The 26,739-nt window shown below is 43.2% G+C and overlaps 1 protein-coding gene across 3 annotated transcripts in view; it reads left to right on the top strand.

Annotated features, from left to right (window-relative positions):
* Positions 1-26,739, top strand: part of SHOC1 (shortage in chiasmata 1) — a 123,431-nt gene that overhangs the window by 39,984 nt on the left and 56,708 nt on the right. For all 3 annotated transcript variants that reach the window (XM_066602027.1, XM_066602028.1, XM_066602026.1), the window contains 8 exons: positions 1,679-1,808; positions 3,136-3,215; positions 6,485-6,721; positions 9,219-9,692; positions 13,324-13,446; positions 18,001-18,108; positions 20,282-20,460; positions 23,236-23,308. In XM_066602027.1, the coding sequence (XP_066458124.1) occupies positions 1,679-1,808; positions 3,136-3,215; positions 6,485-6,721; positions 9,219-9,692; positions 13,324-13,446; positions 18,001-18,108; positions 20,282-20,460; positions 23,236-23,308 (1,404 nt within the window). The remainder of the gene's footprint in view (positions 1-1,678; positions 1,809-3,135; positions 3,216-6,484; positions 6,722-9,218; positions 9,693-13,323; positions 13,447-18,000; positions 18,109-20,281; positions 20,461-23,235; positions 23,309-26,739) is intronic.

The raw sequence follows: 26,739 nt of genomic DNA, 5'->3' as shown, positions 1-26,739 counted from the left end.
TATAGGTTTAGGGTTAGGGTTAGTGGTTGGGGTTAGGGTTTAGGCTTAGGTTTAGGGTTAGGTATAGGGTTAGGGTTAGTGTTTAGGGTTAGGTTTAGGGTTGGGGTTAGGGTTAGGTTTAGGTAGCCCTAAACCTAACCCTAACCCCGTGCTGCTTAAGTGTAGTGTGTAGTGCACGTCTGCTTAACTGTAGTGTGTAGTGCACGACTGCTGAAGGCAATCCGCGTGCACGCTGTGTAGTCACGTGGTGCCGAAGAGCCAATCAGGTGGCTCTAATCAGCAGCGCTGCTTAAGTGCGGCTGAAATCAGAAATATGCGCGGGGGAGCGAGGAGATCCTGGGTTCCTCCTGTACTGCAAAGACACATTAAAAGATAAATATAAATTGTGAGCCCCTATAGAATCAGGGCCCAATGTAATTGATGACAGTTTGTGTACAGCACCCTGGAATATATATGAGCTGAGCCATCGTCTATTAGATAATACATTCATTTTCAAATTCTTGTAAACCCTTTACCCTCCATAGAGAACTATACCTCCCAGCATGAAGGTAATACAAGAAAAAAAATAAAGATGTGTGCTCACCTCTCTCGCAGTGTCTTGGTAGTTTTAGAAAGATGCAATGGGAGCTGAATAGAGATGAGCGAGCGTACTCGGAAAAGCACTACTCGCTCGAGTAATTTGCTTTATCCGAGTATCGCTGTGCTCATCCCTGAAGATTCGGGTGCCGGCACGGAGCGGGGAGCTGCAGGGGAGAGCAGGGAGGAACGGAGGGGAGATCTTTCTCTCCCTCTCTCCCGCCCGCTCTGCCCCGCTCCCCGCTGCGACTCACCTGTCAGCCGCAGCGGCACCCGAATCTTCAGGGACGAGCACAGCGATACTCGGATAAAGCAAATTATTCGAGCGAGTAGTGCTTTTCCGAGTACGCTCGCTCATCTCTAGAGCTGAATCCTCAATGTGCCTTCGGCTTAGCAGCTGTAGTTAAATTCCAAAGAGAAAAAGATGCCCTTCATCAGTGTGTAGTAGGTTTCTGGCTTGGCTAGTGAGAGGCCTGTGACAAACACTAGAGTTCCCAGTCGAAACGTTGCAGGTGATGCAGTGGCCTGATGTCTAGAATAAAGTTTGTATCATGAAGGATTGGATGTGAGTATCGTCATCCTCTTTGGCATGCACCTCACTTGCTGCTCTTTACCATGTATGTATTTAGGCCTATGACGCAGGTCAGGAAGGATATATTTTCTCCTTGGGGAGGGCGCCTAGAAGGTGAGTGAGTGAGGGGACTTATAAGGTCATTCATGCTCCTTAGGGTAATATGCAAATAAGGGAGATGGAACAATAATTGTGCAGCGCCACCTACTGGAAGGCAGCATTCCTACAAGTCAATGTTAGACTCTTCATACAAACTTTGTAACAATGACTGGCAATTGAAATCCAAGTCAGAATGTTATGTACCATAATGTGCTCATGTTCACAGCACGCAGTTGACCCTGGAGGTCACTTCCAACTCTACCATTCTATGTAGGTCCCTTGGCAAAGTGTAAACTAGAATCCTAAGTATGTAGTTTAGGTAACTTATAGACTTTAACTGCCATTACATTCTTAAGAAAATTCTTTCTAAGAGCGACTTCTGCAGTTACTTCTCTGCTCATGAGATCTTTGACATGTGTTTTTCTTCCCAAGTCTGTTTCAGGTCCTACCATGACTATAAGCTAGAGGTTCCCATCACTCCACCATGTTCGAAGCCTAAAGATGCAAGAAACAAGGACTGTATTACTCTCACAGCAGAGGAATTATCACCTGTTTCTACTACGTGAGTTACACAGACGGCTTTATGGTATAGAGGTTGGGAACATTATACATAAAGATCTGAAGATCTGCTGTAGCATTTTCTCTCCCTAAACTATTTTCCAAATCTAAATGTGGGCATTTCAGTCTTTTTAACAGAAATATAACCAAACAGTCACATATTAGTGTCATATAGCCATGAAAAGCCATTAACTGAACCCCTTAAAAAGGCCTTCAGGATGCTGCAATTTGTTTCTGGTTTTCATTACTGCTCTACGAAAGCCATTACTTATTTTCCATCAGCATACCCATGTAATGGCCTTTTTTCCTCCTGATGAGTTGTAGTTTTCAGTGTCATCATTTTGGGGTACATTTGACTCTTATTATCCCTTTTCGTGGGAATGGAAATAAATATATAATTCGGTCATTTGGCATGTTTTACATTTACCTTGCAGCATAAATAACACGTTACCTTTATTCTCCAAATTAGTGTTCTTATAGCAATAAGAAATTTAAATATTTTTTTTCATTCCACTATTTTTGCACAATAAAACCCTTTCTAAAATAAAATAATTGTTGTTGCCGCCATATTCTAAGAAACCTCCAACCAAGTTGTGTGAGGGTTTTCCTTTGCGGGACAAGCTGTAATTCTCATAGGTACCACTTTGAGTCATATAAGACTTTTTTGGCATAATGTGGAGTGATTTTATAGAATTCTGTACATGGCAAATTCAGAAGCAATTGTTAAGCCTTCACGGGAGACGGTTGATTTGGGGGGGGGGGGCTTCCTCTGTCTAACCACAGTCAATAGCAAATGTGGCATCTATCTCCTATCCCAGCTATTGCAGGGATAGCACAGCTGTATATTAGATGGCACAAGAACAGTTTACTTGCCCGACCCATCACAGTGATGCCTATTTACAGCACATTTTGGGAACGACCTCCTTACCATGATGAAAATGTATTTGCAGAACTGACAGCATGCACGCGCTCAGCTGATTGGTCAGGATCCTGAGCGACGGATCCCAGCCGATCAACTACTGATGACCTGTCCTGATGATAGGTCATCAATCGTATTTCACTGGAAAACCCCTTTAATCAAAAAGTGACAACAAATATGGCTGTCCTTCTCAAAACAAAAATATTCCAATTTCTCTAAGTAAAATGAATACCAAACTTTGGAAATTGATGAGAATTCTGATTTATTAAAATTTGGCATTTTTATGGTGAAGATTTGAAGTCCGCTTTGAACATTTTGAACATCGTTAACTTTAATAGCGCTGTAATAACCGCACCGCAATTAAGAACATTAATACAATTTTCTCTTTTACTAATGATGTTTTGTGTTGCAGCTTTCACAGTTTAGATGCAGACAAAGACATTTTGGAAAGCCTGGGGAGCCATTCTGCTGTTCAAACACTGTGTCTTAAAGGTAATATTACCATGGAAGGTAGATGCTAAGATGCAAATAGTTTTTATTGCTTTCACGTGTGGCTATAATAGCTAGATTACTAGATTTAAAATGTAATTGTTTTGAATTTCTAATTGTTACATGTTTATGCCACACCACAGTCACTAATACAAAGAGTAATTAACAGCTAGGAAGAAGGAAGCCTTAGAACATGCAAAAGGAGGGATCTGAAGGAGAAAATTGGCCATGCTATTTTAATGTTATTAACCCTTTGCAATCCAATTTCGGATTCAGTGTTTCCTAGGGGGCTTCCTCTTTCTGCCATTATACAATGGCACCATCTGCTGGCTAGAGCCAGTATTGTGGTATGTAACATGCAGGAGAGGCCCCTCACAACAGAGCGGTCAGTAATATACAGTAAGAATACCCTGCCGGACGTCTTCCGACATCGGAGCTGTACAGCCTTCAATCAGAATGTCTTTAGATATCAGACATTGGATTAAAAAGGGTTAATAGAGATGAGCGAGTACGCTCGTTTAAGGCAGATGCTTACTCGTCTGAAGAAAAGCGGGGAAACGGCGGGGGGTAGAGAGAGAGATCTCTCTCACTCTCCCCCCGCTCCCCCCCACCCCCCCGCATTTCCTCGGACGAGTAAGCAGTTATTCGAAAAGGCCGATGCTCTCTCAAGCATCTGCCTTAAACGAGCGTGGTCGCTCATCTCCAGTTATTAAATTATTTTGCTTGTGAAATTAAGCCTTAAATTGAACCTTTTAGCACTGATATGCTGCAATAGTCAGCCAAAGCCAGTGCATAGTCCAACTTCCCACTCTCACGTAATGAGAGAGCTATTGGAATTTTTTATTACATGTGCCAGATGTGCCACTCCATTACCCACTTGTACTTGAGAGTGTTTCACTTGATCTATTCTGTTTGAGAAGGATGGTGTATTATAGAATGTTTGTAAAAATAATTTAAAAAAAAACAATTTGCCCCTTAGAAATTGTCATTTTGCTGCAAAACACGGCAGATATGCAAATGATTAGAATTGTGGCATGATTAGATGAACGGGCTCACCACTAGACTCCTCTACAATGCAATCAAATAGATTTCGCCCAGCTTAACAGAATTTGAGAGGGGTGCGTTATTCGAATACAAGAAGTTGGATGGTCGTATTGTCCCTACCTGGGCCTTTCTGTCCAGACTGTTAGGAGATGTTGGGATGTTGGGAACAGACTAGGCAGCCGGCTCAGGATGCCCTTGACGGACCACCAGTAGAGACGATCGTCCGATCATCCGAGAGACAGTTGACACCATCATTACAGGCCTGTATGTCTGTCGGAACCATTTCCAGGTACTTGGAAGAAGGACATTTGTTCTCACGGGGCTATCGCATACGACAGTTGGTCATCCCTAGTAGTGGTACAAGGGACAATGACAGTTCAGCGATATGTTCAGGACGTGTTGCTTCAGTCATTTTCCAGCAGGATAATGCTCGGCCGCACAGTGTCACAGGAATGTCTCCACATATCCGTGGCTTGCCCGGTCCCATATTTATCACCGATAGGATGTCAAGGCTCGAACTCAGGAACTCCTGTGCTCCAGGTGGCAGCTCTCCCTGCTGAGCTACCCAGCAGTCTGGACAGCTTCCCTCTTAGATTTAGTCATATTCCTGTACTCCTGGTTCGGTTCCCTATCCTGGCTCCGACCTGTCCCTGGTTGGACAAACTATAAAAGCCTGTCCCTTCCACTGCACCAGTGGATATTGAGCTCCCTGACAATACTCTAGCTCCTCTTCATAACTCAATCCTCCATACCTGCAAGCTGCTGCGACCTTTTACCGACTCCTGGTTTTCCTCTGACAACGTTACCTGCTTGCTACCTTGGGCAATATTTAGGCCAAACCAACATGGAGCATATATTCTGGGAATGCCTAATGTTAACTGGCTTTTGGTCTGAGGTTTGGTGAATTACTTCTAAATGTACAACCTTCACACTACCCGAATCATCCGCGCTGTTCCTGCTGCACCTCAGTACCATGCCTGTAGCAAGTGTTCAGTGGTTAGACATCAGGTGAACGCAGTGAGAGCGTGTATCACCAGATCATGGTGACAGAATGTTCCCCCTCGATCTCGATGTGGTTTTACATAATAGAGGAGACGATGGAGATGGAGGCTCTGACTGCATCAATAAAAGGTATGCATGGCAGGTTCCTGAAAACTTGGTATTACTGGATTGAGTTTCATGGAACTCCTCAATGCACTCAATTCCTAATTACTAAACGGCTGTGGAGTGGGGTCTTTGGGATGTGGGGGAGGAAGAGGAGGAAAGACATGACCACAGGTAGACTTGTTACTCCACCCCCCCCCACCCCCCGCCTCTCCTTTTTTTTTCGGAATCTCCCCTATTTCCTCCATCACCTTCCTTATCTTCCCTCTCTCCCTCCTTTGACGTTCCCCCTTCCCCTCCCTAAAAAGCGGTCCATCTAGGAAGAAGAATTTGGTAGAGATTATAGATAGATTGGAGTTAGTCCCAAGCATTAAATAATGGTGCGGTTTAATGTGGATTCTCTTTGATGTGCTCCACTTTTCCCCCTGTTAAGGGGATAGAATTGCTGGGTCATGACTGGTGCTTACATCCTTCTCACAGTTCACAATCCCTCAAAGACTACTCCACGGCATAGGGTTAGGCAGACCAAACTGGTTAGTTATGTTATGTAACACAGCAGGAATGTGAAATGTTCATTGCCGTTATTGTTTTGGTTTACTATTACTTGCTCGTGACCTTACAGTGATAAACCTAATGTTGTCACGACTTTTTTTTTTATTGGAAAAAAAAGAGAAAACATATAAATAAAGAATTTCTAAAAAAAAATATTTCCCAATAAACATTCCAATGATGTTTATTTCACAGTGTGGGCCCCCAAAAAGTAGCCCGGCACCACATTCTTATGAAAGCTGTTTAAAAGAAAATGAAAGCTGCGCTGTGATTGGTGGTATGCGCAACAAAGACAGACTTTTTTTTGACCGCTTTCAAAAGGGTGTGGTGCCGGGTTACTGTCCCGTGGCCCATCCTGTAGATGCTATGGTGATGAATGAGTGTGAGTCATAACGTGTAATGGTACATTATGCATACACAAGAGAGCACAGTTGCTTCAATGATAAACCGCCCCAAATCAGGCTAAAATATATGCTGGATATTAATCAGCCTGGTATTTCTTTCTAGCTGTCTTTTACTTGTATGTCAGCAATGATTGAGTGTAAAGTGAAATAACAAGGCATTGCATTTTGCAGTTCCACTTATTAAGGATAAATCAGAGCACCTTACTATTGAGGAAGTGAAATGTAGAATACCCATCCAGCCAGATACATCTGTAGATCTGATTTTAGAAGAAGACTGGAGCAAACTGGGATCAAACATGAAAAACACTAACATCATAGAACAAGTAAAAACAAATGTTCAGGGTACAGAAGACCTTAGCGCAACAGAAATCGAGTCATTTGAAACAATGATTGGCAACAAACTGGAAGGTAAGTTTATACTGGCCGAGTGAACAAACACTATTCAGCCAGTAATATCCTTAACATAAAAGTCCTTCTGACTGAGCTTGACAACCAATGCTAGGAAATAGAATTTCAAATATTATTCATTGTTGATGATGTATTGTTGTGCTTGCTGAAGAATATCAATGCTAAACTCTGTCTTTACGTCACAGAATCACAATAGTAACCTATTTATATTAGCATTAGGCCTCCTGAATACGGGCGGAAATTCCGCTGCGGGTTTTCCGCCCGTGCCCGCTGCCATAGGATTGCATTAGATAATGCAATCCTATTCAGACAGCCGTGATTTGACCGCGTGAAAATACGTGCGGAAAATAAATAGCTGCATGTCCTATCTCTGTGCGAGCCTCGCAGAGGCCCGCACAGAAACGTCACTAGTTGCGCGCCAATTCCGCTCTGCGCCTGTGCCAGCTGGGCGGCAGCCAGCACACAGCAGAGCGGGGAGATGCCGGGAGCAAGTTAGCCGTAGTGGTCACTGCAGGGGCACGGCACGCATCCCACTGCGGGAATTCTCACAGGGGGATCCGACCTGGCCGTCTGCAGGAGGCCTTAGGTCACTACTGATATTTCAGTTATGAATTAACTCTAGGCTTCTTGCACACAAGCATATTTGAGAACCGTGGTGGACAGATCCCAAGTACACTGGGATACTAAAACATTCTATAGGCCTCTGGTGAACCTCTGTGCACTTCCAAATTGCATGTTTTTTCCCAGTAAAAATGGAAATCTGGCATTTACTCTTACACTTTTATTATGGACACTATTCTCCTCTAGAAGCAATGCTGGAAGTTCACAGAGGTCCCATACAGACTACAATATGGAATGTACTGGGCTTGGTATTATAATCTCTGTGCATACACCTCTCCAAATATTATATTAAATACTAGTCACATCTCATGTGATCAGCACTGACCAATCACACAGCAGTGCATAGTTTGCATTAGGTACTTAGAAAACTGCTGTACTCATCTTGGACGGACGTAAGCAAGGCCCAAACCTGACAGATTCGAGGGGCAGCAGAAAAGAACAACTGCAGATAATATACCCCCCTGTCCCGGGATAGAATTTTGTTCAGAATCCGAGGGTCAATTTCATAAAGGTTTTAAAACTTTTTCTGTACTGATTAACTTGGTACCAAACTTTTATTTTTCTCTCCATGCATGTCCGGTGTATAGTACCTACATGGTTGACATAGAAATGGTGACACTTAATGCTGGTTTTCAATAGGCCAGAGGTGCAACCAGCATACTGTAGATCACAAATTTGCCATGCTATTGCACCAATAACATTATTTGTATTACACTTGATGAAGTTAGGTATTTTATATCCCTTTGTGGTTACATTTGATTTAAATGTTTTGCCCTGGTTTTCTACTCGCTTAATAGTGTGTCTGCAACTTTCTTTCTCGTTTAAATGGGGGAAAATTGGGGTCTACCTCTGGATCAACATGGAGGGGGAGAAAGAGGCTGAAGTGGATAGACATACGGTATGTCTTTTTTCGGCCTCACATAACTGTGTTAACAATAAAACCCTTTGATGGACAACCAATTTCTATATTAGATTTGTATTTTTTTCTATCTTATTAAATTCCTGTATACATAAATGATAAGGCACGGGCTTTCCTGTATAAGTATAAACTACATGTAGCAAATCGGGTATTTAAAAGGGATTTTCCAGGCAATTTTCATTGATAAGCTATCCTCTGCTCAGTTAATCAATAGTTGATCGGCTGAGGTTTACTGCTCAGGATCACAACCAATCCGCTGTTTCAACACCTGCCATCACCAACAAAACACACAGGCAATGGAGCGGATTTTTCCAACCTCTTGGTGTGGTGGACAGCACTGTTAATTGATTTTAATGACAGCTGCACCTGCAATTACCAGCATGGACCACTACACAGGGGTCAGAGCCATATTCTTATGCTCCGTACCCCATGTGTTTTGCCAGTGACGGTGGACATTGGAGTAGCTGATTGGTCAAGGTCCTCAGTGGCAGACCCCAGCCTATCAATTGTTGATGAACTATCCTAAGAATCGCTCATCCATAAAAATAGCCGAGAAAAACCCTCAAAAGGGAGTCGGTCAGCTCGAACATTTTGTCCAAACTGCAGTCATCATATTATAGAGCAGGAGGAGCCGAGCAGATGGATATATAGTTTTATGGGGGAAGAGTCAGTATAACTTATATTGACAGCTGCCCCTGTATGTACTGTCATACACAGATAGCTGTCAGTCACTGATAGCTCCGCCCACTGGACTGTTCAGCTCAGAATAAACACATATATAAATGAATAAAGTGCAATTTCTACTGAATCTTCCCCCATAAAACTATACATCTATCTGCTTCGCTGCTCTATAACCTGATGCCCAGAGTTTGGACAGTATGTTCCAGCTGACAGACTTCCTTTAACAATTAGCTGATCTAACTAGTCACTGTCATTATATTCTTACATGTGTTTTAGGAATTTTCGAAAAGAAGATCTCCCCTATACGTCCGAAGACTATTATTCACAAGTGGAATGAACAGTCGCCCTGTAATGTTTCTTCTGTGCCTGTGATAAACCCCTGGTCCTCCCAGAACAGCCTGATCTTTATGGATGCCTGTAAAAACACAGATAGGAGTACAGGTGATGATATAACAGTAGTTACAGATGGACAGAAAACAGACCAACCGAAAGTCAGTCTACCGTTACTCAAGTTCGAAAAGCTTAAGCAGTATCTAACACCAAGCAAAGAAATATTATCTGTTACCGATGGGAGCCAAGCTAGCACTAGTCAGCAGCGGTCCTGCCACTCCTATAAGAGTCTGGATGGCGGTCTGAGTGGGCATGATACACAAGCAAAAGAAGATCTGCTTTCCCATTTTATTGCTCTTAGAACCAGAAACACATTAGACCACAGTGAATGCAAATATGAAGAGAACGTTTTATCTCAAGGTACTGAATATTTCTGTATTTGCCCTACTCTTCATTATAAATTGCATGTCAGGGTTTACCTAAAGGCTTGTGATCCTTTCTTGTCACTTCTTGATCTCTTCTTTAGAGAGCCGTTTCGTGGGTTTTCATTATTTTAATACATCTTTTAGAATATTGTTCTCTTTTTGAAAGGGTTTTCTTGTTTTTAGATGTTGATAACCTATCTAAAAGAATAGTTCATCAATATCAAGAGTGGGGGGGAGTCCGTCTGTTGGCACCTCCGCTGATCAGAATGCTACACTCTCTTTTTATATACCAGCACAGCTCCATTCATTTCGTAGCAGCTTTGCCTGGTATTGCAGTTCAGTCATATTCACTTGAATGGTACTGAGCAGCAGAAAGGCCTCATGACCAATGAACGTGACATTAGTGGCCATGGAAGAGGCTGCAGTGCCTTCCCAAGCACAGCAGGCTGTTTAAACAGGGGTGTTAGGAGTTGGACCCCCACAAATCTGATATTGATTACCTATCTAAATGATACATCATCAATTTCTAATATTCGGAAAACCCCTTTAAGATTTAAAGTGATTCAGATTTTGAAAACAATTTACTTATCTGTAGAGTTCATAAAATCTACACACCAAGTTCAAGAGTTACAAAGTACTTTAGCATCTCTGCACTTGTTCATTGTTTTCAGTGAGTTTCGTAGCTTAAGGCCACCCTCACTCATGTAATCTCAGTACAACGCTTCCATTGATCTCAATGGGGCCTCGCAGGCCTGCACTCGAAGGTTTTCTAACACTGATTTTTGCGCACTGTCTGCTCTATTTTGGCATGTTTTCGCATTTTTTAATGTACCTCATCACAATGATTGGGTACGTTAAAAAGAACTGTGAATGCTCTGACGTGTTCAAAAACGGCAGTAGAAATGGCTGGAAAAGGCTGTGATCACAATCGCCCCATTTTGCCGACGCCGTGTGTGAGAGTGGCAACCTAAGGGTGCTTTTACAAGGGACGACCTGTGGGCATAATATACCTGACAGTTCGTCCCAGCGATAATCGTTTCTGTACTTTTATATAGGAACGATTATCGCTAGTGAATGGAGGCGGAGTGGCCGGGGATCGTTTTGGCCCGCCCGCCTCCATTAACAGTAAGCAGGCAGTCGTTCATAAGTGAACAAATGTTTGTTCATATAGGCCAATTCATTCTTCGGTTTTCTGCAAAATCACAGAAAAAAGAAAAGATAAAACAGACAAAAAACTTACAGAAGGCAGGTATAAACGCCACATCCCAAACATGCAGAGCGCCATACGGAGGAGCAATTTGCACAGGTTCAATGTGCTGATGAACAACCATTCACAGACCTTCCTTATACTGAGGGGGCAGCTGCTTAGGACTATTCTTTCACAAAAAAAGCAGATACAGGGTACCAGGCCATATGGTACGTGTAGTGCTCCACGCAGTCTTACAACCTATTAATGACGCCATATTTCAATCCAGCGTGCTGTCCTGCACCTAATAGGTGAACCACATTATGCCCCCGGGCTAACCCCAGTGTTTAAAGTCGCACCGCATGTCACTGATAAATACGAGGCATTTATTAATATTTTGGCCAAAATACACAAGCTCACAAACCCAACGTCAAGAGTCCTTGTTTATTGTGAGTCCCTACACTAACTTAGAATAATGAATGGAGGTGGAACGAGCCGGGGATCTTTGGGTCGCTGGCCCCATTCACAGTAAGCAGGCAGTCAGTCATTAGTGAACGACTATATTACATTATTTATACGGGCCGATTTATTGTCCGGTTTTCTGCATATAGAAAGTGAATTACAAACGAGAAGTGAATGACTTCTCGGTTGTCATTCAGTTGTGGCATGCATCTATACTGAATGATAATCGTTCAGATTCTCGCTGGATGCTGGAACCCCGGACGATTATCGGCCCGTGTAAAAGCCGTTAAGTCAGGCAACCAACACTAATAACTCGCCATATCCTGACAACATGCCCAAATAAAAGAAACTCCTTTATATTGTAAAACAAAGTCATAAAAGTGATGCCAAACTTATTACTGTCCCACTTTATTAGGTGTGAATTGGTAAGTAGCTTATTCTGTTTAATCTATTTCTCTTCACATTATACAGGTATGAGCCGTTCTGACCTGATCCTTCCTTTCTGTCTCAATGTTTATTCATATATGCCCCCAGCATAATGACCTTGTAAATTCTACATATTCAGTATAGAACTACTGTACAGCAGATGAGCACATTTGGGATAAATAACTTGGGTTTTCATAATCCTCTAGAAGTAATGTAATAAATACTCTTAGCGGTGATGCTGCTCCTACTTTGCAGTTGGATGATAATTAACTTTGTGGGGAGTTTCCTGTGATTACTTGCACACAAAGCGCTCAGACGCCATCTACTGGATGGATGCTCTAATTGAGACTGCATAGAATTGTATCCTCATTCTAAGTTATACATCTAATTTGGGAGAACCACAAAGTGGCTTCCTATATAAAACTATGTGTTGAGTAGAAAACTTGTCCTACAAAGTCTCTAAATAAACAGAGTTGAATAATCCTTCCTTCACATTTAACCCTTTCCAATCCACTGTCTGACTTCTGAAGACATTCTGATTGAAGGCTGTAGAGCTCCTATGTCGGAAGACGTCCTGCAGGGTATTCTTACTGTATGTTACTGGCCGGTCTGCTGCTGGGGGCCTCTCCAGCATGTCCCATACCGCAGTACTGGCTCTAGCCAGCAGATGGCACCATTGTATAATGGCAGAAAGGGAAAAAAAGCCCCCTAGGAAACCCTGAATCCAAAATTGTATTGCAAAGGGTTAACCTGATCACGTATACATCAATCATTGAGGACCGTGGAGAGCACTATTAACTGTATAAACTACATTATAGTGGATAATGTAGGATTGTCCCGAGCAATGTTTTACTATAAGCAAATACTCATGCCATTCAACAAATATCGATCTGGTCTTCTAAAATAGTTACATCTATAATGTGCTGCTCTTTCTCTGTATGATGAATGATTAAAGGATTTTTCGAGTTATTGAATTTAATAATATTTTTGGCCTCCCCGTGTCCAAAAATACATAAAATCAGGTACTTGTGGGTTATCTGTCACCACTTTTTAAATTAATTTCACAAATGTTTCACCATTACATATGCATTTTTAAAAAAAACACTATTTATTTCTTCAACTCTCTTTATTTCTGCAAAACATAAACATTTATAATATTATTCAGGTGGTATAAATGCAGCAACAACCTGGTATATATTGGTGACATATAAGTGGTGACACATAACCCACAAGTACCTAAAATCAACATACTCACTGTGGTGCCATGGCATCTGAGAGTTGTCATTACCCGGGCAGCAGGCCTAGAGACATCCTTTAAGCGTGTCACATGGGCTTCTAATGTAGAAGCTCCAAGGAAGGTTTACGGGACGCTCCTGTCCGGCATCCTATTGGCTACACAGATCTCTGGAGTGGTCTGACCCCCAGCGATCAGGCACTTATCCCCTATCCATAGGATATGTCTTTAATTGGAAGACCCCTTTAAAGCTGCACATTTTCCTATCTATCTATATATACTTTTACTCATTAACTTTTTTCTTTTTTTACTTCTAAGCCAACGATGAACAGAAAATCAGATCTACAAACAAGGAAAATGTTGTGTTTTGCAATGTTGTTTCGGAATCCTTGCCTGAAGAGCCTACGCACCAGACAATAACAGTCCATGTTACACCTTCTGGTATGATATTATAATATACAGCTATAGCAGTGCAGTAGACTATATATATCCATTGCCACAATGGGCTGTGTTACCACTGTGTGATACCTGTGCTCTTCCCTAGGACTGCATGTAAGCCTATCGCGTTATCCTAGCTCAGTTCATTTTGACAATTCACAAAAGCACAACCTATATAACAAATTCAGCTCTTCTATATCTGTAGACTTACTAGTAATTATTAGGAAATATGCTGAGTTGTGTCTGAGATAATAATGGCTTAGTTGTATTCTCATTTTATTATTTTTGTTCTCCCCTTTTGAAGAGCCCTAACTGTGTTGTCTTCTGTTGGTCAGGCTCTGTGTTTTATATATGTTGTAGGACCTTCGATGAAGGAGCAATGACATCACCAGGGGTGGAGCATCAGAAGCACTCACATACTAACTGACAAATGGTCTTTAGTAGTTTGATTGGACTTATTGTGTGGCACAATAAATATATATTTACATTTTTTCCACCTCATATGACTGGGAAACAAGTTGACAGGATAGAGTCTAAGTTCAGTGAGAAAAGCACTCTTGACTTAAAGGCTTTTTGCCATCATAGAAATCCCTTTTCACTGTGCTTAAAATGTCAAAATGTGATTGTTCCCAGCAAGAGAAACCAAGTAACCTTGCAGATATGTTACCATTTAATGGCTAACAAAAACACATGATATTATAGTGAACTTTCGAACCTACTCGAAAAAGCTTAATCACTAATGGGTTAAGTGCAAATTAATCACATCCATGTCTGTGTCTTGTCATAAGTATGTGTGTGTATAGATACGGTATCTTTTCACCTTAGGGAGAGCACCTAGACGGTGAGTGAGGAGACTCGAATAGCCATTAATGCTCCTCTGGGTAATATGCAAATAAGGGAGATAGAATAATACCTCCACAGTGTCACCTATTGGAAGGCAGCATTCCTTCAAGCCAAAGTTAGACTCTTTATACAAGCCTTCTAACAATGACTGGGAATTAAAAACAAAGCCAGATTCCATGTGCAGAAACCTGTTTCAGTGTATTTGCCCTTCATCGGTGTACAGTAGTAGTCTGGCTTTGCTACTAGTGAGAAGCCTGTGATGGGGTACAGAAACGCCATTGTTTCTCCTTAGGGAGGTGCCTATACGGTGAGTGAGGAGACTCAAAAAGCCATTCATGCTCCTCTGAGTAATATGCAAATAAGGGAGATAGAATAATACCTCCACAGTGCCACCTATTGGAAGGCAGCAGTTCTTAAAGCCTTTTGAGTCTCCTCACTCACCGTCTAGGTGCTCTCCCTAAGGAGAAAAGATAGTGTTTCTGACCTCCATCCCAGGCCTCTCACTAGCAAAGCCAGACTCCTACTCTACACTGATAATGGGCAAATACCCTGAAACAGCTGTTTGTACATGGAGTCCGGCTTTGATTTTAATTCCCAGCATTGTCACAAGGCTTGTATAAAGAGTCTAACTTTGGCTTTAAGGAGTGCTGCCTTCCAATAGGTGGCGCTGTGGAGGTATTATTCTATCTCCCTTATTTGTGTATATATATGCATGCCTCTTCGGAACTATTTCATAAAGCCTGAAGAAGAACCTTGCGTTCGTCTCGGAAGCTCGCTCTAACATCATGTATTTTTGTTGGCCATTAAAAGGTATCATATCTACAAGATTACTTGGTTCGTATTGCTGGAAACCATCACATTTTGCTCTACTGGGTAACGCCGTACTAAAACTTTCGTTTGTTTTAGCAGGAATGTAACATTATTATCATAAAGCCTGCTATACTGTAGCAATAATCCACAGAAGACCATGGTCAAACTGAATAAACTATTTTGCAATAACGAATTTAAATGGCAAGATATTCAAATGTCAATAATTTGTAATTAATATTATTGATAACGCACCCAACATAATGCAATATTACTAGTATTTTCCAGGTGGAGAAGGTTTTGCTTTCATTTCCATGACTAATACGCTTGCTACTATGGAGAGTATTAGCGCATGAACCGTGGCCGTAGTGGCCTGGAAGCTTTGTGATAGACAAAGGCATTAAGAGTATTTTCATCTTATACATTTCTGACATATCCAAAAGATCTGCTATAAATACCTAATATGTGTGGGATCCCAGCTCTGAGACCCTCATCTATTGAGAAAACAGTCCTATAGTTGGGACATATCAGGTATTTATGGCAAATCTTGTGTATATCGTACACTTATTTAGCGCCACATGAACATACAATAATATTTGTCTACGCACATAGTGTAGGTGTGCTGTGATAACTACGTAGGGCGCTGTGCCAGCCAAGTTAGAAGAAAATACATCTGTAAGTTTAAATGTTTAGTTTGGGAATATCCCTTAAAGCCTTGTTGTACAGAGACTTTATTTTTCCAGCAGTATTGGGATTGCTATTTACGTTCTTATCCAATCTATTAATTCAATATTTCATTTCACATTATATCCAAGTAAGACTTCATTCGTTGCCCACAAAAATTTGTGCACTAAAAATCCGTAAATTTACAATCTGCTATCTGCATTTAAGATGCACTAACTACACATGACCTGCTTTCACAAATACTACATTGACATCTGTTCCACAATGTAAGTGACTAGTCTATATTTGTTGTTGTTTTTAGCTGGGTTTTCATGTATCCTTTCATATGTAAGGTGTTCTGGGTTTTTTGTGTGTTCCTATGTGGTTTTATTAGCTTTAATGTTTTGTTTTTTCCTGTAAACAGTTAGCCAGCATCAGGCTTACCGGGTCCTTCAAGCTGCTGCTGAACCAGTACTAAAGAAACTTGTCTGCCTTGAAGTGTTTGCATCCGTGGAGTGGAACTTTACATCAGTCTCTTTTGATTGCACGCGCTTTTTGTTACGAAAACAAGAGAAAATTATCAGTGATAGCAGCAAACTTGGTATTTTCTGTACAAGCAGTAGTTAAAGTGTTAATAGACTAGCCTGATGAAAAACATTTCAAATAAGTGTCTTCTATATTTAAAGACTGCTTTCCTATAACCACCAAAATCTGCATTCATTGCAGTTGTGTTCTCACTGTCTGTGGGCAAGCAGTATACAGCAGTGGTGTCAGACTGTATAGTAATCTTGTCTCCCATAGAGGCCACAATAGTAATAGTGACCCCCCCCCCCTAATGACCCCAGTAGTAATAGGGTCTCCCATAGTTGCCTCAGTAATAGTGACCTACATAGTGGTCCCACTAGTAATAGTGCTCCAAAGTGGCCCCATAAGTAATGGTGATCCTCCACAGTGACCCAAGTAGTAATGGGGTCCCCCATAGTGGCTCCAGTAGTAAGTGACCCCAGTAATAATGGTGACCGCCATAGTGGCCCCAGTACTAAGAGTGCCCCACAGTAATCCCCAGTAATAGTGTCCCTTATATTGGCCCCAGTAGCAATACCACCCCTTCCTGGCTGTGCAGCATCTCTACAGACATGCCACTCACCCAGCCCGCAGCTCCCAAAAACCTGATGGAATGGAAGCAAATAGAAGCCTTTCCATTTGCTTTCCTATCTTTTTTTTCTTTTTTTTTTAATACCATTTAGAACAGGAAAAAGACGGATGGTTTTTTTCGTTTTTATTTCAGTTTCTCTCCTCTAAAAACAGAGCAGAGAGATGTAAACTCTGAACTTATACTAAGGCCCCCTGCCCATGGCAGTGATTTACCGCCGGCGAATCATGCCGTCTGAAGCTTTCCATAGCATGGCCCCCTGTCCACAAGCGGAGAATCATTGCGATTCTCCGCTCGCGTCCGGCAATTCGCAGCTGCGAATTGCCCCGATTCTCCATGGTCAGCCTATCTATCAGATAGGGCTGACCGGCGGAGATTCGGGGGCGGCTCCTGGTCCCGGGCGGTGGCTCCCGTGGCGGAGATCTGCCACGGAATACCGCAATGGCCGTGAACAGGGGGCCTAACATAGATGTGAGACCAGCCTAACATAGCTCTCAAACCTGCTGAGATTCTAATATTATGCTGTTTGCAACATTTATATTCAGTGACGTAACGTCTACTATCTGTAGTTTACTATTATATAATACCTATTATAAACTTTTCAGTGCATGCTAGGAGTTGTAGTTTTAAGAACCTGAAGGACCAGAGCGCCTTAATATGCTTTACTAGAAACATTTTGTTCAGCTGAACAAGAAACAGGCAAATAGTCAGCAACAGGTTATGTAAGAATGCACAAAGAGTGAGCAGGTATCATAAATGCACACCATGTCCATTAAGCGGAACTTGTCATCAGCTTTTATCTTTAATAACTCTTACCACAAGGCTGTAGCACACGTATTCACCTTTCAAACTTATGGCTATTTGACCGAGGATATTGTGCTAGGATCACTTAAAGTGACTATAACCATTAAGCTTCCATGCCTCTGTATGAGAAAGAGGTTTCTTGATTTACTACAGATGTGTCTGCGACATTCAATAGCATCTCAAGAAGCAGACTGAAGCCATTGGCACTTCCTTTTCAGTCGTGTAAACTGAAGACTTGCATGTTATGAATAAAATACATCATTTTTTTCTTCTCTTCCATGCATTAGGTAATAAAAGTGACAAGGACGAAATGATATTCAAGAATGCAGCCCTTCTACACATTCTGGTGACACTTAGAGATCTTGTTTTGATGTGTTCCTTGGATGCAACTCTAGGTCTCTGAGATATATGAATATTATAAGTTTAGTAACATTGAACAGTTCTATATTCCACTAAAAGGAAACTTCTCCCTTAAATCACTAGATAAAGTGGTTATCCGAAAAGACCTACCCTGGTCCAGTCCAGTTCCATTGTTGCTGGCACCTCCACTTCCAGCCCCGTTCTGGGTCCCATAAGATGGACCTTTCATTTTATGTGACGTCATCTCAGGATGCTGACTGACATATTTCAGTAATGAAGCCAGCCCTGGTATTCTTGTATCATGACGCCACCGGAAGTACTGGTGGCGTCAAGATACAGGGTTTTTGACAGGGGGTTCACGCCTCTTGTTCATGAATGGCTGCATGCTGTCCCCTTGCTGCGCCTCACAGGTCCTGCAGCCGTCTCCGTGTTACATGTCCAGTAGTGTGTCTGCATGCAGCAGGCCTGTCTGCTGTTCCTGGGGCTGACAGGTGCTGTAGGTGTCGGCGGCCGCGCAACAGCGGTGAACGGCATGGGCTGCACTCCTTTTTACCAGGCTATCAGTGAGTCTCTCTGCCGGCTTTCTTCTTACACCTCCCTTCACATTCGGTGTGATGGCGTGGAGGAAGGTGAGAGACGGCGGTCCCCAGATGTGCTCGGTGGCCATAGATTTAGCTGGCAGCCGACGCCTGTCACGTGTCAGCATTGCAGTGCAACACGTGAGCGGCCATGGGGCGCCTTCTGAAGAGCGTAGCAATTGTCCGTCAGCGGGGACAAGGTTTATGTTCCCCGACAAAACTGTGCATTGCTTTTACCCTGGGCTGGAGGGTTAGGGTTAGGGATTAGTATTCTTGTCCAGAACACCAATCCCTAACCCTCCAGGGCATGGTAAAAGCTTTTCAGATGCTGCTCCTAGGACCTTCTTGAATCTAGCCAATCAGAAGCTAAGGGTGTGACAGGGGCGTTCCCCTGTCAAACCTCTATCTTCTGGTGGCGTCAAGATAGAAGAATACCGCCAGCCCCTTCTCTATCTCTGCATTGGTTGTGACAGAGGTTGGTTTAGCCAGCCCACCGAGATAACATTGCTGTCAGCAAGAGATCCGTGCCACGTGACCTGGAGTTTACACCAGCCGAGAAGTGGAAGTGCTAGCACTGCTGGACCTGGACTCGATCAGGATAGGTATGTCTGTCTGTATTAGATTTTTAATAACTTCAGTCATTAAGTTTCCTTCAGCTGTTTCTTATTTATATCTCTTTCTGGAAAAGCTAGGTGACAACCAATATGGGGGTCCCAGAAGCTCCTATGTAGCTACTCACCCACAGATTTCAGTCTCTAAAACGTGTCCATACTAACCCACAGGGGAAGAAGTGAATCCCTCAATGGTCTTTGATAGAATGCACATCATGGTTTTGGAATAGTCACAGACGAGGACCCAGAGGGGAAGGCAGTAGCATTTTTTAACCGCTTCTGCTTTCTCCTTTACAGGCCACAAAGCTCTCAATGAGTGCTATGTAGTGAAGAGTGAAAACAATAGTGTTACTTCTGCTATTCAACCTGGTGATCACGTGACCGCTTGGTGCCACCATCCACAGTAGAGGTGCAGGGTCCTAGCAGACCCAGATCAGCTCTGTCAGTGACAAATGTCACTATAAGAGGATGTTTTTACCTTGTAACCAGGGCTCCTATGGACAGTAAAAAGTGTGATATAATCATTTTCAAGCTAAGGTAGGACCAACAAAATGAAGAAGCATCACTTCAATAGCTTTAATGAGACATTTGCAAAGTGACTTCTCCCATGAATTTCTACAATGTAGAGCGTAAACCTGTTCCCTACCATGTCTGCCCTATCAGTTTGTCTGTGGCATCACGAGGTTGTACCCAGACAGGCTTATGTGATCTGCAGTTACATTAAGGATGGATCATAAGAACGAGGATGCAGCTCTTATAAACCTCTAGTGTTCAGTAAATCTGGGACAGGGAAATCAGATTATACTGTGATAGTCACACTCCGGCCTCAGGCCTTTTTCTATTTTTATAAGTCCTCTATCAGACAAGACTTCACGGAGCAGATTAAATATCGAGAGCAGGCTCTATAGGCCTCTGCCCATTACCCTGCAGTTAGTAGCATCACAAGATGTTTCAGACTACATTGCAATCCTTCCACTTCTTTTGATGACTGTTTACGTTACAATTCTGTTTCTTTCTAGAATACTTGTGTAAAGCACAGGAGAAATACAAAAGTGTTTTTGGACCCTATTTAGACGGTATGTGGAGAAAGCTGCGGATCGTTCAGTTTGTCAGAGAGAAAGCCGAAGAACCCAATCCAAAAGTCACGGCATTGCTAAAGTGGATGGAGAAGGCAAATGTGGAATATAAACACCTAAAAGTAAACCATCTATACCTTTAAAACTGAGCTTAATTGTAAATATGCACAGAATAGAACCTATTTATTTCAGTGGGTTCGTTCTCATCCTCCTTTTTTCGCATGCGCAGAAAATAATGCAGCATACATTTGTGCACCAAAGGTCCCCATAGAAGTAAATGGGAGATACGCACTCAATACACGCTCTAATGTGCAATACGTCACACAATTCTATGGACAAAAGAACACTTCTGGAGCTCCTTAAGATAAATAGTCTTTTAAATCGGGGCGTGGAAGTGTACCGTGCGCAAAAAGAACAGTAAAATGTACCGATATGTGCGCAAATCTAGCTTGTTCACAGCGCAAAGACGTTACACTGAAGAGTGCGCATTTGCGTGTGAATCGCTGTCACCCATGTGAATGCACCCTTACAGTTAGCGTTGTTAAAGGGGTATTCTCATCACAGTAAGTTATCCCTTACACACAGGGTAACGGATAACTTGCTGATCGGTGATGGTCGGACCACTGGGACCCTTACTGATCCTGATATTGTAACCCCAGTGCATTCTGAGGTATGGGCAGTGCAGGTTACACATATGTGCATCCGCTCCATTCACTTCAATGTGACATATTTGCTCTGCTGTGTATATACACATATATAATTACTAAGAATACATTTGAATAGTGTGATATCCAGGGATAGGCAGAGGGGGATGTGGGACCCCCATTCTAGAGATTGGCAGGGGTTTCAGTTGTGAGATCCTCATTGATCAGCAAGTTATCCCCTTTCCAGAACCTTTATAATCAGTATACTGATAATCAAACATATGCATAAAGACAGTCTTTTGGCTCATGTTTGCTTTACAAAGAATTCACATAAAGGGGTGATATTTGAATTGAATAGAGGATAATTCAATTTCATGGGACAACCCCTGTAACACATTCATCCTCTGTGACATACATATAATGCGCCTTTTACAAGGGACGACAGTTGTCTAAACCTCAGGGACCCCCAACAGGTCATGCTTTCAGGGTTTCCTATAGTAAGAACCCCTGTGGCAATGTCTGAGGCACCAACAATAATTACATCATCCAGGCAATACTGAGGACATCCTGAAAACATGACCTGCTGGTGGGCCTGGAGGACTGGAGTTGGGAAACACTGGTCTAAACGACTGCATGAGCGCTGATGTCACCGCTAAGGTCGTTAGTGCACCTGCAGAGCGTTTAAACAGAAAGACTTATCGCTCAGCGCTTCGCCTTCTACGTGGAGACCGTTTACAGTTAACAAGAAGCCAGCAATCGTTTTTATGCTGATTGAAAATCAGTGATAATGACAGGGGAACAAATCGTGAGCGACTTTTATTTTTATATTTACACTGCACAATTATCGCTCAAATTCGTGCGTTTGAACAAATTTTGGGCAATAATCGTTACATGTAAATGGCTCATAAGTCGCAGAGGTGCGAATTTGGTATGAAGTGGGCTTAGGAGCCAAGAACGCTGCATACCTGGAAGGTACCGGCTGTTTGACATAGCTGACACCTGCTGCAAACAACTGCGGTCAGAGCTAGCTCCGATTGTGGCCATTTGCTTACATGTGTTATCTATGCTGACCATGGCATGTAAGCTGTCCGAAAAACAGCTCAAACTAAGTATTGCATTATTTATCTCACATAGTAAACAGTGTAAAAAAAAAACATGCCAGAATTGATCACCCTATCTCCTAATAAAAAGTGATCAAAAAGTTGTGTGTATGCATAAATGGTAGTAATACAAACTACACCTTGCCCCGCGAAAAACAAGCCCTCACACAGCCCCATCATGAAAAATAAAAAAGCTATGGGGCTCTGAATAGGACGATTAAAGGCTTTTTAAAAGTAGTAATTCATCACGGTTCTGACCCGCAAAATGCATTTAACATGTCCTTCTTACTAAACCATAAATGTAGCAAAAATCCTTGAAAAAGGCTGTTTCTACAGCATTGCCTCTTTTTATTTTCATTTCACCCTACTTTAACCCTTTCCAATCCACTGTCTGACGTCTGCCAACATTCTGATTGAAGCCTGTACGGCTCCGATGTCGGAAGACATCCGGCAGGGTATTCTTACTGTATATTACTGGCCGCTTTGTTGTCGGAGTCCTCTCCAGCATGTCCCATACCGCAGTACTGGCTCTAGCCAGCAGAATACACCATTGTAAAATGTCAGAAAGAGAAAGTCCCCTAGGAAACCCTGAATCCAAAATTGGTTTGCAAAGGGTTAAAAAAAATTCCAATACATTTTGAAAAAAAAAACAAATACTCACATGGCTATGCCGAAAGAACAGTGAAAATGTTGTCGTTCTGGAAAGGCGAGGATGAAAAAGATGAGAGCGAAAGCCAAAAAAATGTCTGGTAGTTAAAGAGTTAAGTTTATGAAGACAAAAACCCAAGAGATTCACCCAGATTAATTTCTAAAACCCAAGGTGTTTCCAAAATAACACAAGGAAACCTGCAGCACAGCTTTGTACAGGTAGAGGGCAGTGTTGTGTCGTGTAATGAACCCAATAAGGAAAATAAACTAGAGCGTAATGTTGTGTTGTTTGTATTCATTGGCCATAAACACGACGTTTATAGTTCTGTAGTTATAGTCGGTTTCAGTGTAATAGTTTGAGAAATTGTAATATTAACAAAAGACAATTGTTTTTAATTTGCATAATGTCTTTTTTGATTATTCTCTTGTCTCCGTGTGTAATAAGCCTATAGAATGCAATTTTACACAAATTTTGTATCCTTCTTGACTTTCTTATCATTAACAGGTACTTCTGTTAACTCAAACTAATTCAAAGACGATAACGGAATATTTGGATAATATCTGCAGTAAAACTGGAGGTAAACATTTTACAGTATCATTCAGACATATTTATATAGTCAGCGTACAAATAATAGTATAATCATCTTTATCTACCTTCCTGTGTCACTTCTATTAGTGGTACGGGATGAAACAGGGCTGATTTGGCTATTAAAGAAGAAGGAAAGGAGGGGTCTGGTTTCCGCTGCCTCCCCCTATCCCCGTCTACATTGATCCATCTGCCAGCCATTTCTGGAAGGATGTGGAACCTTTAAAGTGTACCCAGGGCGCCCATGGGTCACCTGGGTCCGATTGGGTTCCAGGTCGGAGTTTCAGAGGTCCTCCATGTATTTGATGTGTTCTACTGCCTCTACCCAAGTTGTCCTCCGAATCGCTCCTGTTTGTCTCCAGTGCTGTGAGATAATCAGTCGCATAGCCATAATAAAATGACTTAAGAGCCCTTTTTTGACCCGAGATATGCGGCCTGGCAGCATGGAGAGGAGGGCCATCTCGGGGGTCAGGACTGTAGAGGACCTGCTGATTTTTTGGTGCACCCTGGCGATGTCCCCCCAGAGAGGAGCAATTAACGGGCACGACCACCATATGTGCAACATTGTTCCTACCTCTGAGCAGCATCTCCAGCAATCCTCCGAGATTTCTGGGAAAATTTTGTGAAGTCTGTCCGGGGTTCTGTACTATTGCGTCACAATCTTATAGTTAAGCTCTTGGCCTTTGATGGATATGGACATCTTTTGGGAGAGTGCGTACGATCGGCTCCAGAGCTCCCCAGAGTACTGTCCTCCGAGCGCTTCCTCCCATCTCACCTCCCATGGCAAGCGTGCCTCCTCCGACCTCCCTTCGAGCAACAACCTGTACAGCAGAGTTATAGTGTGGCGTGGGGAAGTGGGGGCGACGCATAGCTCCTCGAATGGGGTGAGGTTCGAGTCTAGCAGGTTAGGTTCCCTTAAGGAGCCCAAATAGTCTCTAACTTGCAAGTATTGCATCCAGGCGCCTGGCTTTGGTCTGTGATTTCTAATAATGTTAGCCATGGGGCGCATGCCCTCCAGTCCCCAGACCTCTCTGGCTTGTGGTTTGGGACTGTCCGGGAGGAAGGTTAGTTTCGATACATTCAGTGTGGCCGGGATTTGAGGGTTCCCGGTGAGTGGTGTCAGGGGGCCGGGTACTTTTGTTATCCTCCTGTTACTTGTTACTCGCCTCCATGCCCTCATTAAGTTCAGGGCGAGGGGGGATGCCCTCCGTCCTTTCCTGTCTGTTTTCCCTGGTACCCAGAATGCGCCTCCCAGGTTTACGCTGTTCTGCTCTAGTTCTAAGGTCACCCACGTTTTTTGGTTTGGATGGTGCAGTATGTCCAGGATACAGTTCCCTACTGTTGCCTTGTGGTATAATTCGAGGTCCGGGAGACCTGCCCCCCCGGCCGCCCTGGGACGCGATAAGGTCTTATAACTTATTCTAGGTTTAAGGCCTCTCCAGACAAATCTAGCTAAGGCCCTCTGCAGTTTGATGAAGAAGCTCTTAGGGATGTCATAGGGTATGGTCTGGAAGACATAGAGGATTCTTGGTAATATATTCATCTTAAGGGAGTTGATTCTCCCGAACCATGATAAATGTAACCTGGACCAGCCTTCCAGTTCTGTCTCAAATATAGATAATAATGGTTTAAAGTTTAAGTCAAAGGTATCTAGCGGGTTGGCTGGGATGTGTATACCTAAGTATTTTAATGCGTCGTCCCTCCATTTAAAGGGTAGGGACTTACTTAGCCGGGCGGCCTCTGCGGTTGGTAGGGATATATTTAGTATCTCAGATTTTTGGGGGTTCATTTTAAAATTACTGAGTTTCCCGTACCTTGCTAGTTCTGCTATGATTTCGGGCAGTGAGGTGTCAGGGCGCGTTACATATAGTAGCAGGTCGTCTGCAAAGATAGATAATTTAAGTTCCTCTCTATTCCCTGCCATCCCCTTGATGTCGGGGTTCTTCCTCAACGCCGTTGCCAAGGGCTCCATCGCCAAGATGTATAAGAGTGGGGAGAGGGGACAGCCCTGCCTGGTGCCGTTCCGGATCTGAAGAGGTGCAGACAGTAGGCCGTTGACCCTGATCCTCGCTGAGGGCGCGCTGTATAGGGACATTATCCAAGAGAGGACCTGCTGGCCCAGACCCACCTCCCTCAGCGTCTGCTCCAGGAAGGACCATCTCACCCTGTCAAACGCCTTCTCAGCGTCTATCGCGAGAAGGCACAGGGGGGTGCCTAAGTCTCGAGCTTTATTGATCAAGGATGTTGTTTTGATCGTATTGTCCCTGGCTTCTCTGCCGGGGACAAATCCGACTTGGTCTACATGGATGAGCGACGGGATGAGGGGATTTAGACTGTTTGCCAGGATTTTTGCAAATATTTTAAGATCGCTGTTTATGAGGGAGATGGGTCTGTAGTTTTTGCAGTAGCGAGGGTCCTTCCCGGGTTTCAGGATTACTGCAATGTTGGCCTGCAGGGCCTGGGGGGGGAATGGGCAACCCTGAGATACCGCGTTAAAGGCTGCTAGCATGATCTCAGACAACTTGCTCCCGTAGGTTTTATAAAATCTAGGTGTGAACCCGTCTGGGCCTGGGCTTTTCCCCAGTTTCAGGTCCTGTATCACCTGAGTCAGTTCCTGAGGTGAGAGGTCTTCTTCAAGTGCCTCTGCCTCAGGCTGCGGGATAGTTGTATGTGTATGCTGTTGTAGGTACTGAATAGTGCGTTCATTTTGGGAGTGTCCTTCTGTCTCCTCAGGGCAGGGGATATTATATAGCTCGAAGTAATAGGCCCTAAAGGTCTCAAGGATCTTGCTCGGGGCGTGGACCTCCGCTCCCGAGGAGTCGAAGATAGACAGAACGTTTGTCTGTGGGGCCTGTGGGTGGAGAGCCCTCGCTAGCCACCTCCCACTCTTATTGCCGTACTCGTAGCAGCCCGCCCGAAATTTCTCTCTAATGTGCAGAGTGTGCTGATCAAGTATGGCTAAGATTTTGTGTCTAATGTTGGTTATTTCAGTTAGCAGAGCCGCCGATTTCTGGAGCTTGTTGGCTGTCTCGTGCGATTCTAGTTCCTGAAACAACTGTTTAAGTTTGTGAGATCTTTCCCGCTTGAGTCTCGAGCCGTGTGATATGAACACCCCTCTCAGGGTGCATTTCAATGCCTCCCACTTAATGGGTGCTGGGGTCGTGTCGAGTGAGTGTGTCTCTAGAAAGGTCTCTATTGTCCTAGTTATGTCGGCCGAGCATGCGGTGTCTTTAAGCAGGTTGTCGTTCAATTTCCAGTTGTAACCTCTATATCCCTGCGTGATGGGGTTTAGTTCTCCCAGGATCGGGGCATGGTCAGACCAAATAAAGTGCCCTATGGAGCATTTGGGGGGTCCGTCAAGTAGTTTGTGGGAAACGAAGATGTAATCAATTCTGCTGTACGTGTTGTGTACTCTCGAGTGGC

The sequence above is a fragment of the Eleutherodactylus coqui genome, chromosome 5 (genome assembly GCF_035609145.1).
Source record: "Eleutherodactylus coqui strain aEleCoq1 chromosome 5, aEleCoq1.hap1, whole genome shotgun sequence".
NCBI lineage: Eukaryota > Metazoa > Chordata > Amphibia > Anura > Eleutherodactylidae > Eleutherodactylus > Eleutherodactylus coqui.
Note: the sequence above shows the minus strand (reverse complement) of the source record. Positions and strands in the feature narration are given on the sequence as shown.